The following is a 19033-nucleotide window of genomic DNA, read 5'->3' as shown; positions in this document are numbered from 1 at the left end:
TCGTCGTAATCCAATGGCTGGGGTTTGACAACCCTGTATCAGTGTACAACTTCATTATGGGCCATAATTCAAAAATTAAAACTATTAAAAATACCTCAGCATTTATGATGACCATGTTAAAATTAGAAGCTACGGTTATAAATATTCATCAATTGATTTTTTTTTAATAATGTATTATTTTCCGAAAAAGAAACACACTAACAATTCCACAAGATAGAACCAAAAGGGTTGATCGTGCAAAAAAATGGATCTCGATCTGCAACGGCAAACGATGTTAACCGAAATCTACAGTCAGTCGCTGTTGATCGTTAGACTTGGACGGTAGTGTGTCTTCATTTGTGGTTATCATTCTTACAGAGTTTGGTGTGCGGAAAGGCAGTTTAAGATGCTTTCATCAATTGGAACGTATCTTTGGAGTAACTCGAGCTCAGTTGAAAGGTAGTACCCGTTACAGTAATACATGTAGTGTAGGTTCAAAAACTACTTTTGCCGGTCTGGTGGTACTCGTACGACTTAACAACATGCCCGTCATGGGTTCAAGCCCCGAATATACCGTGCCCCCTATGCCCCGTGTATAAAAATATGAAAAATATTTAAAACAAGAGGAAAAAGTTGGTTCATTATAAAAAAAATATTGTTATACAAAACAAACTGCGTCATATAGTTTGAAACCTGGCTAACGACTAACTACGTATTTCTGTAAATTGTCTTTGAACTTGATGTTATATACTTCCGCGTACACTAGTTGCATGTTTTAATAATAAAAAAACACCAATTTTAACAACTTAAGACGACCGTAATATATAATACGCATTTTATCTACCGTAAATTTAAGTGATATTTCATTTCTTCTCCACATATCTCATTCCACTGATGTTCGTTCTTAACGATCTTCACTCTGGATCTCTTTAGTTCTTAATTTCTTTACTTATCTCTTTTTTCTTAAACGCTCATCCTTTCACTCGGACGTGTGGTCACTGGTTCTATTCCGAAAAAACTGGTTATTTATGGTTTTTTAATGATCGATTCTTTTTCATACGTTGACATTTCATTTGCTTTATCTTCATTCTTGCATTCGTGGCCAAGGCTTGTTGATGAGCTATACGCAATATTTTGCATACGATATTGGTGGAAGGGTTTTTATGGCTTTCGTCGTTAAAAATTCGTCTCTTGTGCGTTTTATCTTGTTCCTAACGTTCCAGAGCTGATGAATCTTTTCACTGTATCTATTTTTAGTCCCCTTTCTGAAGTAACGTTCACCATCAATGGGATTGCTTACACAGGTAACGGATACTAAAATGCAAATTTAAATGTAATGCAAACTTAAACACCAAATCTAAATACCTACAGCCAAAACTGAGAACCTTTCTTTGGACACTTCGTTAAATACGTTTATACGAAACCATGCACACCTGTCCGGTTCTAAGTTCATGTGTCTTGAAGGAGGATGCGGTGCGTGCATCGTAAACGTATCCGGGCTCCATCCCGTTACAAAAGAAACTAAATCCTGGTCCGCGAATTCGGTAAGTTAATTCCACAAATAACCTAGGGGCAGTACTCTAACGAACTCTACCTAGTGTCTCTTGCCCGTCTTCGCTTGCCATGGTTTGGACGTCAAAACTGTCGAGAGTCTCGGCAACAAACGCGACGGTTACCACCCAATACAGGAGCGTTTGGCACACATGAACGGAAGCCAGTGTGGCTATTGCTCACCCGGCATGGTCATGACCATGTACAGCTTGATGAAATCGAAGCAGGGAGCTGTTTCGATGGAGGACGTTGAGAATGCGCTGGGTGGAAATATCTGTCGTTGTACCGGCTATCGTCCGATTCTTGATGCGTTCAAGTCCCTTGCGTCGGTGTCCGAGCAAGAGCTGCCTGACATTGAGGAGCTTAAGATTTGTCCGAAAACGAACACCGCCTGCTCGGCCAAGTGCCCCGTGGCGGCCAGTCTCATCGAACAGGGACGCCCGGTGCACCTTGTGGCTGGGGATGATCGAGAGTGGCATAAGGTTTATACACTGGCGGAAATATTTGCCATCTTTAGTAAGATTGGAACACGGCCATATATGCTGCTGGCAGGAAATACAGCACACGGTAAACCGTCAGAAAATTGTGGAAGATTCAAGTTAAACTAAATGAGTAATTCAATCGATTTGTCACAGGTGTTTACCGGCGTAGTGAGTCTCTGCAAGTATTCATCGACATTACCTCAGTCGAGGAACTTCGTAACTACTTCCTGCGAACAGGAGAGCTGATCGTCGGAGCGAACGTTACACTGACCGAGTTCATTGAGATACTGGATAAAACGGCCACAAAACGACCAAATTTTAGATACTGTGGAGAAATTGCTCGACACTTGCGGCTGATTGCAAATCCTGCAGTACGAAATGCTGGAACGATTGCAGGCAATCTGACCCTCAAGAATCAACACCCACAGTTTCTATCCGATGTTTACATTCTGCTAGAAGCTGTTGGAGCAAAATTAATTGTCGGTAAGGTACACGATAAGCTATTGAAAAGGTAACAATCACTCAAACTATTGCCTTTTATTAATTCATTTCAAAAGCTGACTCTCTGGCAACGTACCAGGCAAAAACTGCGCAGGAATATTCGCAAATGGACCTGACGAAGAAGTTGCTGAAAGTTGTATCACTTCCCCTAACTGACTCGTTCAACACGGTTTTCAGATCGTACAGGGTGGCACCACGTGCTCAAAACGCTCACGCTTACGTTAATGCAGCGTTTCTACTACGTATGGCCAGCGATAAAATGACTGTCAAGTCGGCTACACTCTGCTTCGGCGGTATCAATCCTAAAGTAAGATGCATTACAGTAAATCTTCCTTTAACAAGCGCACTCACATACACTGCATCTTATTGGACAGTTTACACACGCCGCTCGCACGGAAAAATTGCTTGCTGGTAAACAGCTTTTCAATAACACCACCATTCAGCAAGCGATCAACACACTTGCATCGGAGCTACAACCTGACTGGATCCTACCGGACGCTTCAGCCGAATATCGTAGCGGTCTTGCAGTTTCTCTCTTCTACAAGTTTCTGCTTAGCGTAGCGACGGATAACAATGTTCCGCTTGATCCTCGATTCCGATCAGGATCCGCTATGCTTCAGCGCCCCCTATCGTCCGGACAGCAGTACTACGATACGAACAAGAAAAACTGGCCCGTAACGAAATACGTCCCAAAGCTGGAGGGGCTGGCCCAGACGTCCGGTGAAGCGAAGTACACAAACGATTTTCCACCATTTCCTGGGGAGCTGTACGCCGCATTTGTTGTTGCAACGCAACTGAACTCATCCATCGGCAAGATTGATCCCACGGAAGCATTGGTATGGATGAACAGATTAAACGCCATTTTTAGTCCATTTTTCATGCCCACATAACACCCATTTTTTGCAGAAACTGCCCGGTGTGGTAGCGTTCTACTCAGCGAAACACATCCCGGGAGTGAACAACTTCATGTCCGACGGTATGCACTTCTACTTCCCAGACGTGGAGGAGATATTCTGCAGTGGACGCGTACTGTTCCACGGCCAGCCGGTTGGAGTGATCGTGGCCGAGCGGTTCGATCAAGCAGTACGTGCTGCCAAGCAGGTGAACATCATTTACGAACGTATCTCCGACGCACCTATCTGCCCCACAATTAAGGCGGTGTTGACCCATCGATCCAAAGATCGGATTGTAAGCCAACCGGCCAGTAGCCGCACCAGTCCACAGGTAGACGTTCAAGTGTCGAAAAAACTGCAAGGAACCCTTGAACTAGCAGGACAGTACCACTACACGCTCGAGCCCCAAACGTGTGTCTGTGTGCCGATGGAAAATGGTATGGACGTCTACGCGGCAACGCAATTTATCGATCTGGTGCAGGTTGCGATCGCTGCTGCACTCAATGTGCCGGAAAACAGTCTCAACCTAACCGTGCGCCGCTTGGGCGGTGGCTTTGGTGCAAAGCTAACGCGTTCCTCTCACATAGCCTGTGCGTGCGCTTTGGCAGCCCATCTTACCCGACGACCGGTACGGTTCATCATGACCATTGAGGCCAACATGAGCACGATCGGCAAGCGGTACAGCTGCGTCAGCAACTATCAGGTAGAGGTTGATAGCAAGGGCAAGATACTAAAGCTTGCCAATAACTTCATGCAAGACTACGGCTGCAATCAGAACGAAAACGTTGTCGATGATGCTAAGGTAGTGTTCGGACTGTCGTACAATTCCAGCGCGTGGAAGGTGGAAGGCAGTTCCGTTCTTACCGATGCACCTTCCAATACCTGGATGCGGGCCCCGGCCACTACCGAAGGCATTGCCATGGTAGAAACAATCATGGAGCACATCGCCTGGATCACTGGGGTCGATCCGATGCAGGTCCGGCTATCGAATATGCCGGCCGGCAGCAAGCTGGTTACGTTGATGCCTCAGTTCCGTAAGGATGTGGAGTTCGATAAACGGAAGCAAGCAGTGGATGAATTTAATGCGAAAAATCGCTGGCGTAAGCGCGGCATCGCCATGGTTCCGATGCAATTCCCATTGGTACATTACGGTGCTCTACATGCACAGGTGTCCATTTACGCGAAGGATGGAACGGTAGCGATCAGCCACGGGGGTATAGAGATTGGACAGGGAATAAACACCAAGGCGGCACAGGTTGCAGCCTTTACACTAGGTATTCCGTTGGAGAAAATTGCCATCAAACCTACCACCAGCATGACGTCCCCGAACGCCGCAATGACTGGGGGTAGTATGACTAGCGAGGTCGTATGTTATGTGAGTAAAAACCGGAATTCCTCTTTTTCATCCTAATTCACGAGCGTTTTCATTACACCTTTTCAGGCTATTAAAAAGGCGTGCGAAATACTTAACACTCGTCTGCAACCCGTCAAAGACGAGCTTAAAACTGCCCCGTGGGAAAAGATCACCCAGACGTGTTACGCTCGCGACATCGATCTAAGCGTTCTGTATCAGTACAAAAAGTCCGATCTTAAGCCCTACAGTATCTGGGGTTTGAGTTGCGCCGAGGTGGAGATCGATGTACTTACCGGACAGATACAGCTTTCCCGTGTAGATATTCTCGAGGATACTGGCGAAAGCATCAGTCCAGGCATTGATGTCGGCCAGATCGAGGGAGCATTCGTGATGGGAATCGGCTATTGGCTAACGGAGGTCCTCGTCTACGATATGAGCAACGGTGCGCTGCTAACGAACCGTTCCTGGAACTATAAGCCACCGGGCGCGAAGGACATACCGGTGGATTTCCGCATTCGGCTGATACAGACCGGTGACAATCCGTACGGGGTGTTACGATCGAAGGCAACCGGTGAACCAGCCTTAACCATGGCCATTGTGGTGGTGTTTGCACTGCGATATGCCTTGCGTTCAGCGCAGAAGGATGCCGGACGGCCGGATGATTGGATTCCGCTCGGATCAGCATCAACTCCGGATCAAATTTTCCTCAAAGCGTCCAACGCCTACGAGCAGTACAAGCTTAAATAGAATGCATCCTTTAGCAGAATTAATCAATTAATTGGTGGAGGGATATACATAATATACATATAATAACCTGGACAATACTGAAATCTTTTTTTAAGTAATAAATACGATCTACACAGATCAAATATTACAGTAATCTGATCTCACGCCTCAACATTCTCAACAATGAATCACTCTAATCTTCAAGTATCTGCCAATGTCTAGAGATAATCAGAATGACAATCAACGTTTGAGTCGCACCGACGCGTTGAGATAAAAAAAATGGATAAACACAGCGATGATTTGCAATAAGTCTCAACACTACACACACTCATCATTACGCAGCAAAAAACACCAACTCTTCACAGATTGTGCCTGTTCGTTCGGTCGATTCGATTCAGTCTAGCGTTGACCGTGCTATGATTAACATCAATTGAACCTAGGGGCCGTTGTGTGATACGAAATGATATCTTCCAAAAATAATGTTGCCGCGGTGGCATTCCTATGCCTGGTATTTGTGATAGGGAACAATCGTGTGATGGTGGAATCGGCCAAAATTCTTGGCATCTTCCCCACCGCCTCCAAATCGCACTGGATTCTTGGTTCTTCGCTCTTGAAAGAGTTGGCTCAAGATGGACACGAGGTAAAGTCTATCAACGGATCAAAGTGAACTTATGTGATTAAGTGTTTTGTTTATCGTGTGATAATCTTAGGTAACAATGATAAGCCCGTTCCCGTTGAAAAATGCTCCCAAGACGTACCGGGATGTTAACATTGCATACAACACGAATCTGTTTGATGGTACGAGCACGCGACAATTCTTTTGAATTAAAAGTTTATAAATTCATCACACTCATGTTGCACCTCGCTTTCAGATATAATGGACGAAGTGTTCGAAAAAATCGATGACAGTATTGTGGAGAAAATGATGGAGCTAGGGACTTTTGTGAATGAAATCACCAACACTACGCTCTCATCGCCGGAAGTTCAAGCACTGATACATTCCGACGAGACTTTTGATCTACTGATCCTAGAAATATTCCTAGATGATGCGTTGCTTGGCTTTGCCGATCGGTTTAACTGTCCAGTTGTCGGAATGTCAACTTTTGGTGCTTCCTCGTGGGTGAATTCGCTTACCGGTTCCCCACAGCCCTTATCGTACGTACCGCATCCAATGTCAAGTTTTACTGATAAGATGAACTTCTGGCAACGGCTCGGTAACGTACTGTTTACCGCGTTTGATGAAACCCTACTCACTGCCATGTGCAATCCAATACAGCAGAGGCATTACAACCACTACTTTCCCAACGCTACTCGCTCACTGGATGAGATGCGCCGCCACGGTGTCTCGCTCGTGTTGATCAACAGTCATTTCAGCTTGAGTTTTCCCCGACCATATCTGCCAAACCTGATCGAGGTCGGTGGGTTCCATGTCAACCGTAAAGTGAACCCTCTTCCTGAGGTAAGTCTTACAGCACACGCTCATTGAACACTTTTGCTTACAAACCGTCTCTAATTCTTCCCAAGGACATCAAATCCTTTATCGAACAATCAGAACACGGTGTCATCTACTTTTCGATGGGATCCAACCTTAAACCATCCAAAATGGACAAGCAAAAGCGAAACGACGTCATTAAGGTGCTCTCAAGTCTTAAGCAAAACATCATCTGGAAATGGGACGACGATACACTTGTGGTCGATAAGAAGAAATTCTTGATCGGAAAGTGGTTCCCTCAGGACGATATCCTGGCACACCCGAACGTCAAGCTGTTCATTACACACGGTGGTCTGCTGAGTTGCACCGAATCGATCTATCACGGTGTGCCGATCGTGGGCATTCCGATTTTCGGCGATCAACTGCTGAACATGGCACGAGCGGAACAGTCAGGCTGGGGTATCGGGGTTACCTATACCGAGCTCAATGAACAAACGTTCAGCAAAGCGATCACCACCGTTCTCGGTGACCCAAGGTATGTATTATCGTTCAACTCGACTTGAACAGTTTCTAACTAAGATTGTATCCTTCAGCTATGCTGCAAACGTTAAGACGATTTCCCGTCGAATGAGAGATCAACCCCTAGCGCCAATGGATACAGCTAAATTTTGGGTTGAGTACGTCCTCCGGCACGATGGCGCAAAGCATCTCATATCTTCCGCCCAAGATCTTAACTTCGTTCAGTACAACAATTTGGACGTCTACTTGTTTATTGGAGCAGTACTTCTGACTATCTTGTTCGTCATTAGGTCAGGATTAAGAAAGTTGTATAGAACACTTTTAAAAAGGAATCGGAGCACGCAAACTGTCAAAAAGACTAATTAATTTTAGCAAAATTATAATAACTGGCTATTTGTACAGTAAAACTTCAAAAATGATCAGTAACAACTTGCTAGAATAATTCAATTTCGCATATAAACAACAACAAAAAATGCCAATAAACAAAGGATACACGTGTACACATGATAAATTATTTTCCCAGCCCAGCCCGTGCGTTTACGCGTCGATAATAATTATCTCTGACACAACAATGCGCCGCTCAACTATCTGACCACATGAGATTGCGGGTAACATTCGGCTCTCAGCCAATCCAAACGCCAAGATGAACTGCTCTCAGTCGTCAGTCGAAAAGTGAAAGTCGCTCCGAATAGTTGAGTGTTGTTGTGGCTTGTTATTTATAGTTCGCAAGCGGTCGAATTGAGACGGTAGCAAAAATGGCCGTAGTGTTTACAATAAATGGAAAAGTATTCAATGGTAAGTAAAAGAATCAACGCATTCTACAATATTGTATTCAATTATTGTTTAGTTCAAGCGACTGAAATCAACGTCAATGTTTCGTTGAACACCTTCGTCCGCAACCATGCCCATCTCAGTGGCACCAAGTTCATGTGCCTTGAGGGAGGCTGCGGTGCTTGCGTCGTCAATCTGAGCGGAGCACACCCGGTCACCGGAGATGTCTTCTCCTATGCTGTCAACTCGGTAATACACACTCCCTATCATGCCCCTATAACGGCCACGTGACTAATTTTATCTCCACTTCTGCAAAAACAGTGTCTATTTCCTGTTCTCGCCTGCCATGGCATGGACATTACCACCGTCGAGGGTATTGGTGACAAGCAGCGGGGCTACCATGCTACCCAAAAGCTGCTGGCCCACTTCAACGGTACCCAGTGTGGATACTGCTCCCCTGGCATGGTCATGAATATGTACAGTCTGCTGGAAGCGAAAAAGGGAAAGGTCACCATGGGGGAGATCGAGAACTCTTTCGGTGGTAACATCTGCCGCTGTACCGGCTACCGACCGATTCTGGATGCCTTCAAGGCGCTGGCCGTCGATGCTGATCCCAAGCTCAAGGCAAAGTGCCAGGATATTGAGGATCTTACCAACATCTGTCCCAAGACCGGATCGGCCTGTGCTGGCAAGTGTGCCACGGCAGGAAAAACTAACCCCAACAAAGGCCTCCATCTGAGCTTCGAGGAACAAAAGGAGTGGCACAAGGTGTACAACGTAAGCGACATCTTTGCCATCTTCGAGAGCATTGGAGATAAGCCGTACACGCTCATCGGAGGTAACACTGCCCACGGTGTGTACCGTCGAAGCGATGGAATTCAAGTCTTCATCGATATCAACGCTGTCCAAGAGCTGCGGACCAGTTCCGTTGGAAGCTCTCTTACTGTTGGAGCTGGAACTTCGCTGACTGAGTTGATGGACTTGTTGACCAATACGGCAAAGCAAAACAACAACTTCTCCTATTTCGAGCACATGGTCCGTCATATCGATTTGATTGCCAACGTGCCTGTCCGTAATACTGGAACCATCGCTGGTAACCTCAGCATCAAGAACCAACACAACGAGTTCCCATCCGATCTCTACTTGATCTTGGAGGCTGCCAACGCGACACTGACGATCTGTGAGTATTTACAATTGTTATAATGGACATTGGAACATTCCTTCATCAAACATTCTCATCCCTATTTCAGTGGAGCCCCAAGGCAAGACATCTACGGTCCGACCGTCCGAGTATGTCACCATGAATATGAACAAAAAGCTGCTCCTCAATGTTATCCTTCCTCCGCTCTACCCATCCGTCTACGTTTATCGCACATTCAAGATCATGCCCCGTGCTCAGAACGCTCACGCATACGTCAACGGAGCCTTCCTAATCAAGCTGGAGGGTTCTGAGATCATCTCCAGTAACATTTGCTTCGGTGGAATTGATCCTCAGTTTACCCATGCACTCAAGACGGAAGAGTTCCTCAAGGGTAACCTTCTTACCAACGAAACGATTCAAGGTGCTCTCAAGACTCTGGCCGCTGAGCTGAATCCCGACTGGGTGCTTCCGGATGCTGCACCTGACTATCGTAAAAATCTTGCCCTATCATTGTTCTACAAGTTTACGCTTCAAGTTGCTTCAGTATTGCGCTTTCCACTGAAAAATGAGTACAAGTCCGGTGGATCAGTGCTGAACCGTGCCATTTCTTCAGGAGCTCAACAATATGAAACAAATCAGCAACAGGAACAGTGGTCACTTATGAAGAAGATCCCAAAAATTGAAGCATTGTATCAAACTTCAGGAGAAGCAAAGTATATCAACGATTTACCCACATTGCCCGGGGAACTGTATGCTGCTTTCGTGCTTGGTACTAAAGTTCACGCCAATATAGCTTCCTTTGATGCGGAAGAAGCTTTGGTAAGTATACTCAGGGCTCGATGAGAAGGGATCCTTAATTACATCCCCTATGACAGCAAATTCCAGGTGTGATCGCGTTCTACACGGCAAAGGACATCCCCGGTGTTAACGATTTCATGCCCGTTAAATCAGAGTTTAGTCCCAATGTAGAGGAAGTGTTCTGTAGTGGACGGATTCTTTACCACGGACAACCTGTAGGATTGGTGTTAGCCGACACGTTCGAAGCCGCCCAGAAAGCAGCGAAAACAGTGTGTATCCACTATTCCACCGACACCGTAACTGAGACGATCCTTCCAACGGTCAAGGATGTCGCTGATGCCAAGCGTCACGATCGCGTTGTTAATATCGATTACGGATTCACTGGGCAGTCTTACGGCGAAGCTACCATTCCGGAGTCCGCGATCCACGTTTCCGGATCGTATGAATCCGGCGGCCAGTACCACTACACGATGGAAACACAAACATGCGTATGTCTGCCGCTGGAGGATGGTATGGAAGTACACACGGCTACACAAGCGATTACTCTCACTCAAATTGCTATATCGCAAATGCTAAGCGTTCCAGAGAATAGTCTAAACGTATCCGTGCGCCGAATTGGTGGTGGATACGGTGGAAAGGCATCACGTGCTGTTCAGGTCGCCTGTGCCTGTGCGCTGGCATGCCATCTAACGAAGCGTCCAGTGCGTTTGGTAATGACGATCGAAACAAACATGGCCGTGGTTGGGAAGCGATACGGTGTCGTATCAAACTACACAGCTGAAGTAACTCCCGAGGGAAGAATTCTTCGTCTCCACAACGAGTTCCTGCACGATGCGGGATGCAACAGCAATGAGGCACCCGATTTCATGCAAGGCTATTACGGCAATTGCTACAACAAGGACATGTGGTGCGTAGTGTCCAAAACAGCTCTTACCGATTCCGCCAGCAACACGTGGTGCCGTGCGCCGGGATCAACGGAAGCGTACGCCATGATCGAATCCATCATCGAGCACATAGCGTACGTCACCGAGAGTGATCCGCTGGCAGTGCGTCTTCAAAACATGCCAAACGATTCCCCAATGAGACCACTGCTGCAAACCTTCCTCGCGGACATCGAGTACGATCGGAGGAACGGTGAGATCGCTCAGTTTAATTTAGAAAACCGTTGGCGGAAGCGTGGCATCGCGATCGTGCCGATGAAGTATCCCGTGGGTTACTTTGGAACACTGCACGCGCTCGTCTCGATCTATCACACCGATGGCACGGTTGCCATTACGCACGGTGGCATCGAGATGGGTCAGGGCATTAACACGCGTGCGGCGCAGGTTGCGGCCAAGGTGCTCGGCATTCCGGTCGAGAAGATCGCAATCAAACCGACCACCAATCTTACAGCACCGAACGACTTTTGCACACAGGCCAGCATTACCAGCGAGGCCGTGGCTCATGTACGTAGTTGATGTTTCGGTTAAAATGGGTCCTTTCTTGACGCTCGTTTTTTTTTTTTTTCATTTCTTTCTTTCAGTCTGTGCTAATTGCGTGTGAGACACTGCTCGAACGGATTGCCCCCGTCAGACAGCAGCATCCAGACGTTTCCTGGGAAAAGCTGACCCAGCTCTGTCACTCACAAGGTGTGGACCTTTGCGCCACGGCCATGTACAACGGAGTGGAGATACCATCTTACAAAGTCTGGGCGTTAAGCTGTGCCGAAATCGAACTGGACGTACTTACCGGTTGTGTGCTGTTGCGACGCGTCGACATACTCGAAGATGCCGGCAAAACGCTTAATCCCGAAATTGAAATCGGCCAAATCGAAGGAGCATTCATGATGGGCGTGGGTCTTTATCTAACAGAAGCACTCATCTACGATCGAGCAACGGGCGAGCTGCTTACTAACCGGTCCTGGAACTATCGTCCACCGGGAGCGAAAGACATACCGGTCGATTCGCGGATCCGGCTGCTGCAGAACACCATCAACCCGACGGGCGTACAGCGTTCCAAAGCTACCGGCGAACCGGCGGTAAATATGGCCGTGGTTGTACTGTTTGCACTGCGGAATGCTATCAATGCGGCTCGGACGGATGCGGGCATGCCTCGGGAGTGGATTCCGCTTGGGGTGCCCTGCACGCCGGATCGAATTCTACGCCATTTGGGCAATGTGTACGATCAATATTTGCTTCATTAGGGTAAAAGCAAGCGGAAACAGGTGTCATATTTCCCTGGAAGTAAAGAGGAAACAGTAACATTGGAACTTCGTCGTTAGTAAAGTGGATAAAAGGAATTCCTTCTTTGGGGAGTGTTGAAACGCTTTCATAAATGATAATAAATTATGTACTTTTACATCCCGCGTCCAACAATATGTCCATCACTGTATTACATCACACCGAAAATAGAGGCAAGCGAAGTTCACAGCATGCCTATCTAATCAACATTTGTGCCGGTGACGCACACACCCTTCCCGGCTGCTCCATTCCCTTTCCGCGAGCTATTTTATTTTACCGGCACGCCAACGCCAATGCTCGTATGTAGTGGTTCTAATGTCGTATCGCGTCTGAGAGCATTTTGCGCGCTTGGCGGGAGCATAATTCTCTTGCGTGAGCAACAGCATGCCCACCCAACGTGTGCCGTACGACATTGGCTCACAACACATTTAACCAGGCGCGAGAAACTGTGTTTGAAAAAGCGATAGAATAAACAAATGGATGATTTTTGTATAGACCGGCTTTTTTCGTGTGTAAAGGGGGGATGGTCTCTCATCCCCTATGTTTTGCTCACCACCATCAACGTAATCGCGTGGCCGAGCCAAAATTTGCCTCCACGGCCTTGGTGCTCTCTCGCGGCGCGTTAGTTGTAGTGCCGGCGAGCTACCGAAAACGTGTGGGGCCGAATTTTGATAGAGGGGCGCGATTGGACTTTTTTTTCTTTCTAAATCTATATACCCCTTTTCATTCATTCGTTTGCAAATTGTTTGTGGAGTGGACGATATTTCATACAACAAAAAAAAGGAACGGTGATGGTGCTGCTGGAGATCAACTTCACGATCAACGGAAAGGTGTACAATGGTGAGTGGCGGAAGGAACAATCGAATCTATGCCATGATACAGCGAAAAAAAGCGGGTCGAATGAAAGGAAGGGAGAATTGTTCGCTGATTTGACTGTGTTAGATCATATTAGTTGAGTTTTGTTGTAAGGTGTGAGTTGAGGTTTTGCACTTGAACAGAGATCTGCAGCTGATCTTTTTCGGATATTCGAAGTCTAGAAAAAGATGTGGTTTTCATTTTAAATTAAATACATTTTTCAGTTCAATGATAAACAAAACTGTAAAATAAAACCATTTTTTCCATGAAAATGGAACAATAACAAATTGTTTACAAGCTTTTTCTCACACGACGCCTGAAGTGCTGCTCAAATTACAACTCGAGAAGTAAATTGTTTTGTCTTGCCGTTATCATCCTTTCAAGCACTGTACCTCAATGGCACTGCAAACATAGCAATACAGTGCCGGCGTAGTAATTTACTACGATTTCATTACTTTATACTCAATTAACTACACCGCTCAGTGTATTCGTGTGTCTATCCCAGTTACGATTATACAACGGATCCCGATTATCACCATAATAGGTCCCCCGAAGGCAGAGGTTTCATTACTCACCGTGGTCGACGACTGTGCGATTCGATTCCAGTAGTAGATGGACAAGATTTGTCCTCAACGTCGCGTTCCGGTGGGTTGGGTGGGATGACGGCGTGACGCACACGCACACACACCCACCACCAACCACCATTAGCCGGCCACTAAACAATTGACCAAGGTGACAGAGCACATTTTTGCACTAGAACCTGCCCGTTCGATAAGCGTGGCGTGTGTTTATCGCGATTTTCTGCCACTACCAAATCGTTGCAATCTTCGCGCACGCTCCTCACTCGCTGACGATCAGTCGTAGTGAGCGGAGCTACTTGGATTCCACAGTGCTTTTGTTGTTTGAAATCGCTGCGCGCCAGTGCTACTTCGATTCAACACTTTTGTGACAGTTTGATTTCTGCAGTTGTGCTCATTTGTCAACCACTTCCAGTCTCCAGTTACCGAAAGTGTTTTTGAGTGATTTTTGCACAGTGTTGTGAAATTAGCTGCAAATTATCTTTCTGTGCCCAAAAACCGTCCCCATCATCATGGAGGTGATTTTCTCTATCAATGCGAAACCTTATCAAAGTGAGTATCGTATGGTGCGGGGCAGAACAAAAAAAACTTAACGACCATATCGATAAGATTATGACATCACGCTATCATCAAGGAAATAAAAGACACGATGATATCGACGTTTTTGCAATTTCATAATCAGCTATTCTTGTGATTTGTGTGTCTTTATATATATTTCATTATTGCAGTCAACTCGACGAGTGTGCCGGTTGATACGTCCTTAAACACTTTCATCCGCAACCATGCCCATCTCAGTGGCACCAAGTTCATGTGCCTTGAGGGAGGCTGCGGTGCTTGCGTCGTCAATCTGAGCGGAGCACACCCGGTCACCGGAGATGTCTTCTCCTATGCTGTCAACTCGGTAATACACACTCCCTATCATGCCCCTATAACGGCCACGTGACTAATTTTATCTCCACTTCTGCGAAAACAGTGTCTGTTTCCTGTTCTTGCCTGCCATGGCATGGACATTACCACCGTCGAGGGTATTGGTGACAAGCAGCGGGGCTACCATGCTACCCAAAAGCTGCTGGCCCACTTCAACGGTACCCAGTGTGGATACTGCTCTCCTGGCATGGTCATGAACATGTACAGTCTGCTGGAAGCGAAGAAGGGAAAGGTCACCATGGAGGAGATCGAGAACTCTTTCGGTGGTAACATCTGCCGCTGTACCGGCTACCGACCGATTCTGGACGCCTTCAAGGCGCTGGCCGTCGATGCTGATCCCAAGCTCAAGGCAAAGTGCCAGGATATTGAGGATCTTACCAAGATCTGTCCCAAGACCGGATCGGCCTGTGCTGGCAAGTGTGCCGCGGCAGGAAAAACTAACCCCAACAAAGGCCTCCATCTTAGCTTCGAGGAGCAAAAGGAGTGGCACAAGGTGTACAACGTGAGCGACATCTTTGCCATCTTCGAGAGCATTGGAGATAAGCCGTACACGCTCATCGGAGGTAACACTGCCCACGGTGTGTACCGTCGAAGCGATGGAATTCAAGTCTTCATCGATATCAACGCTGTTCAAGAACTGCGCACCAGTTCCGTTGGAAGCTCTCTTACTGTTGGAGCTGGAACTTCGCTGACTGAGCTGATGGACTTGTTGATCAATACGGCAAAGCAAAACAACAACTTCTCCTACTTCGAGCACATGGTCCGTCACATCGATTTGATTGCCAACGTACCTGTCCGTAATACTGGAACCATCGCTGGTAACCTCAGCATCAAGAACCAACACAACGAGTTCCCATCCGATCTCTACTTGATCTTGGAGGCTGCCAACGCGACACTGACGATCTGTGAGTATTTACAATTGTTATAATGGATATTGGAACATTCCCTTATCAAACATTCTCATCCCTATTTCAGTGGAGTCCCAAGGCAAGACATCTACCGTCCGACCGTCCGAGTATGTCACCATGAATATGAACAAAAAGCTGCTCCTCAATGTTATCCTTCCTCCGCTCTACCCATCCGTCTACGTTTATCGCACATTCAAGATCATGCCCCGTGCCCAGAACGCTCACGCATACGTCAACGGAGCCTTCCTGCTGAAGCTAGAGGGATCTGAGATAATCTCCAGTAACATTTGCTTCGGTGGAATTGATCCTCAGTTTACCCATGCACTCAAGACGGAAGAGTTCCTCAAGGGTAAGAACCTTCTTACCAACGAAACGATCCAAGGTGCTCTCAAGACACTGGCCGCTGAGCTGAATCCCGACTGGGTGCTTCCGGATGCTGCTCCTGAGTATCGTAAAAATCTTGCCCTATCATTGTTCTACAAATTTGTCCTTAACATTGCTCCCGAGCTGAATGCGTCCGTAAAAAATGAGTACAAGTCCGGTGGATCCGTTCTCGATCGACCACTTTCGTCTGGCACGCAATCGTTCGACACGATTAAGGAGAACTGGCCGCTCACTAAGAACATCCCGAAAATTGAAGGGCTGTTGCAAACTTCCGGCGAAGCGAAGTACGCGAACGATTTGCCCGTCTTTCCGAACGAGCTGTATGCGGCCTTCGTCCTAGGTACGGAGTCACAAACGACGATTGTCAACATTGATGCTTCGGAAGCGCTGGTATGTTGGGCAAAGCAGTACGAGGAGTTAAGAATTCTTTGTTATTTATAAATTTTTGCTTTTGATTTAATTCTAGAAACTACCGGGCGTTGTTGCTTTCTACTCGGCAAAGGACATCCCTGGGGCCAACAATTTCATGTACTTCAAAGGATTCATGGGACCTCACGATGAGGAAATTTTCTGCAGCGAGAAAATCATCTACCACGGCCAACCGGTTGGTCTGATTGTCGCTGAAACGTTCAGTCTGGCTAACCGTGCCACCAAACTGGTGAAAGTACAGTACGCAACAACGGCGTCCGTACGTTACCCGACCGTAAAGGATGTGCTGCGCGCTAAGGCCACTGAACGGTTGCACGATATGCCGTACAGTACGCTGGGCGAAGAGTTTGAAGCTGCACCCGCAGGTGCGATCAAGGTGAAGGGAACCTTTGAAATTGGTGGCCAGTACCATTACACGATGGAGACGCAGACCTCCGTCTGCATCCCTATCGAGGACGGTATGGACGTGTACTCCGCAACGCAGTGGATCGATTTCACGCAAATTGCCATCTCCAAGATGCTACAGGTGCCGGAGAACAGCCTCAACCTGTACGTCCGTCGCTTGGGCGGTGGTTACGGAAGCAAGGGTACAAGGGCCACCCTGATTGCATGTGCGGCGGCCCTTGCTGCCCACAAAACCCGCCGGCCGGTGCGTCTGGTGATGACGCTCGAGGCTAACATGGAAGCCATCGGTAAGCGGTACGGTGTCGTCTCCAACTACGAGGTGGACGTCCAAAAGGATGGCAAGATTACCAAGCTGCACAACGAGTACGTGCATGACTTTGGATCCTGTCTGAACGAGTCGATGGGCCACTGTGCCGAGTTTTTCCGCAACTGCTATGACAACAAGGCGTGGAAGACGGTCGCCAAGGGTGCCGTTACGGATTCGGCTAGTAACACCTGGTGCCGTGCACCGGGCACGACCGAGGGCATTGCCATGGTGGAAACAATCATGGAGCACGTCGCACACGCGACCGGGCTGGATCCGCTCGACGTACGCATGGCGAACATGCCGAAGGATTTGAAAATGTACGAGCTGATGCCGGAGTTCCGTGCCGACGTCAAGTACGATCTGCGCAAAAAGCAAATCGACCAGTTTAATCGTGAGAACCGCTGGAGAAAGCGTGGCATTGCCATCACGCCGATGCGCTACCCGCTCGGGTATTTCGGTTCGATCCATGCGCTGGTGTCGATCTACCATACGGACGGCACGGTCGCCATCACGCACGGTGGCATTGAGATGGGCCAGGGCATGAACACGAAGGTCGCCCAGGTCGCGGCCTATGTGCTGGGCATTCCGATGGAAAAGATTAGCATCAAACCGTCGGCCAACATGACGTCACCGAACGCTATCTGTACCGGTGGAAGCATGACCAGCGAGACCGTGTGCTTCGTAAGTGGAATTGTCGTATGGTTGCCTAATCGTATCAAATGCTAACGTTCTAACTCTCCTTGCACAGGCGGTAAAGAAGGCATGCGAGATTTTGCTGGAGCGCATGAAACCGATCCGGGAGGAGCTGAAGGACGCACCCTGGGAAACGGTCGTGGAAACGAGCCACTTCAAGAACGTGGACCTGTGTGCGACCTACATGTACAAGGCGGAAGATCTGCAGGCCTACATCATCTGGGGTTTGACCTGCAGCGAGGTGGAGATCGACGTGCTGACCGGCAACGTACAGCTTCGTCGGGTTGACATTTTGGAGGATACGGGTGAAAGCTTGAGCCCCGGTATCGATGTCGGTCAGGTGGAGGGTGCGTTCATTATGGGCGTTGGCTACTACTTGACCGAAGCGTTGGTCTACGATCCGCAGACGGGTGCACTGCTGACGAACCGCACCTGGACGTACAAGCCGCCGGGCGCGAAGGACATTCCGGTGGACTTCCGCGTGCGCTTCCTGCAGAAGAGCTCCAACGCGACCGGTGTGCTCCGATCAAAGGCAACCGGTGAACCGGCCATGAATATGACCGTGTCCGTACTGTGCGCTTTGCGCAATGCAGTGCTGGCCGCACGTACCGATGCGGGGCTACCGAACGATTGGGTTCAGCTCGGTGCGCCATCCACGCCCGATCAGGTGTATCTGATGGCGGGTAACTCGGCGGAGCAGTATCTGCTGAACTAATGCATTTTGCGTGGTCCCATACCATTTGCTTTATTAATTGGTGTTTTATTTGGTTGAAATGCAATGCTTGCATCACCTGTATTGTAGCATGGAATCAATAAACTATAACGAATATAGAAAAAGAGATGAAGAAATTACAATTTACCGGCATATAGGAATGCGAAATGGTTTTAAATGTGCAACAATCAGTCCGAACATCTGCATTAATGAATTGTGAATATTGGGTCTCAGGCTCAGCCGATATTTGAATTCGTGAACCGGCAGAATTCCATTCGAATTCCATTTTAAGATATCATATGGAATAATAATATCTTGGTTAATTAATAATATATACATTCCTTTGAAGGCGTAAATTAATACTATACGGGGGCGGTCGCGTAGTATATAATCGTGAAACTGGTGCCGCTTAATACCATATCCAGGCCCGACATATGGCCTCATTTGGACCGTCTCCCCGTCGTATCAA

General features: G+C 47.6%; 4 protein-coding genes across 5 annotated transcripts; all 4 read left to right on the top strand.

The window, feature by feature from the left end:
• The first annotated feature begins 54 nt into the window (after nt 1-54).
• On the top strand, nt 55-5604 carry LOC120902793 (xanthine dehydrogenase-like). The gene is made up of 9 exons (XM_040311795.1): nt 55-438; nt 1237-1283; nt 1351-1523; nt 1578-2097; nt 2166-2495; nt 2570-2820; nt 2888-3349; nt 3420-4781; nt 4848-5604. The coding sequence occupies exons 1-9, from the start codon at nt 386-388 to the stop codon at nt 5505-5507; spliced, it is 3858 nt and encodes a 1285-aa protein (XP_040167729.1). The 5' UTR covers nt 55-385; the 3' UTR covers nt 5508-5604.
• Nucleotides 5605-5878: 274 nt separating this feature from the next.
• On the top strand, nt 5879-7937 carry LOC120908480 (UDP-glycosyltransferase UGT5-like). The gene is made up of 5 exons (XM_040319472.1): nt 5879-6126; nt 6197-6284; nt 6359-6945; nt 7011-7453; nt 7512-7937. The coding sequence occupies exons 1-5, from the start codon at nt 5947-5949 to the stop codon at nt 7801-7803; spliced, it is 1590 nt and encodes a 529-aa protein (XP_040175406.1). The 5' UTR covers nt 5879-5946; the 3' UTR covers nt 7804-7937.
• Nucleotides 7938-7992: 55 nt separating this feature from the next.
• On the top strand, nt 7993-12484 carry LOC120908477 (xanthine dehydrogenase-like). The gene is made up of 6 exons (XM_040319469.1): nt 7993-8232; nt 8285-8457; nt 8530-9388; nt 9459-10168; nt 10225-11592; nt 11670-12484. The coding sequence occupies exons 1-6, from the start codon at nt 8193-8195 to the stop codon at nt 12327-12329; spliced, it is 3810 nt and encodes a 1269-aa protein (XP_040175403.1). The 5' UTR covers nt 7993-8192; the 3' UTR covers nt 12330-12484.
• Nucleotides 12485-13018: 534 nt separating this feature from the next.
• LOC120908478 (xanthine dehydrogenase/oxidase-like) lies at nt 13019-18721 on the top strand. 2 transcript variants are annotated; one of them, XM_040319470.1, is made up of 6 exons: nt 13019-13206; nt 14528-14700; nt 14773-15631; nt 15702-16408; nt 16485-17840; nt 17908-18721. In XM_040319470.1, the coding sequence occupies exons 1-6, from the start codon at nt 13158-13160 to the stop codon at nt 18565-18567; spliced, it is 3804 nt and encodes a 1267-aa protein (XP_040175404.1). In that variant the 5' UTR covers nt 13019-13157; the 3' UTR covers nt 18568-18721. The 2 variants fall into 2 exon arrangements, with proteins under 2 accessions (XP_040175404.1, XP_040175405.1); XM_040319471.1 differs by lacking the exon at nt 13019-13206 and adding an exon at nt 14066-14351 and having other exon boundaries at nt 17908-18567.
• Nucleotides 18722-19033: the final 312 nt, after the last annotated feature.

Source organism: Anopheles arabiensis, chromosome 2 (assembly GCF_016920715.1).
Source record: "Anopheles arabiensis isolate DONGOLA chromosome 2, AaraD3, whole genome shotgun sequence".
Taxonomy (NCBI): domain Eukaryota; kingdom Metazoa; phylum Arthropoda; class Insecta; order Diptera; family Culicidae; genus Anopheles; species Anopheles arabiensis.
This window is presented reverse-complemented; position numbering and strand designations above follow the sequence as displayed.

Coding starts and splice junctions, on each gene's coding strand:
- LOC120908480 (XM_040319472.1), top strand. CDS start 5,947: ATGATATCTTCCAAAAATAATGTTGCCGCGGTGGCATTCCTATGCCTG. Junction 6,127..6,196: donor TGGCTCAAGATGGACACGAG/GTAAAGTCTATC, acceptor TGATAATCTTAG/GTAACAATGATAAGCCCGTT. Junction 6,285..6,358: donor CAACACGAATCTGTTTGATG/GTACGAGCACGC, acceptor CCTCGCTTTCAG/ATATAATGGACGAAGTGTTC.
- LOC120908478 (XM_040319470.1), top strand. CDS start 13,158: ATGGTGCTGCTGGAGATCAACTTCACGATCAACGGAAAGGTGTACAAT. Junction 14,701..14,772: donor TCTCCTATGCTGTCAACTCG/GTAATACACACT, acceptor CTGCGAAAACAG/TGTCTGTTTCCTGTTCTTGC. Junction 15,632..15,701: donor CAACGCGACACTGACGATCT/GTGAGTATTTAC, acceptor TCCCTATTTCAG/TGGAGTCCCAAGGCAAGACA.
- LOC120902793 (XM_040311795.1), top strand. CDS start 386: ATGCTTTCATCAATTGGAACGTATCTTTGGAGTAACTCGAGCTCAGTT. Junction 1,284..1,350: donor CAATGGGATTGCTTACACAG/GTAACGGATACT, acceptor AAATACCTACAG/CCAAAACTGAGAACCTTTCT. Junction 3,350..3,419: donor TTGATCCCACGGAAGCATTG/GTATGGATGAAC, acceptor CATTTTTTGCAG/AAACTGCCCGGTGTGGTAGC.
- LOC120908477 (XM_040319469.1), top strand. CDS start 8,193: ATGGCCGTAGTGTTTACAATAAATGGAAAAGTATTCAATG. Junction 8,458..8,529: donor TCTCCTATGCTGTCAACTCG/GTAATACACACT, acceptor CTGCAAAAACAG/TGTCTATTTCCTGTTCTCGC. Junction 10,169..10,224: donor TTGATGCGGAAGAAGCTTTG/GTAAGTATACTC, acceptor CCCCTATGACAG/CAAATTCCAGGTGTGATCGC.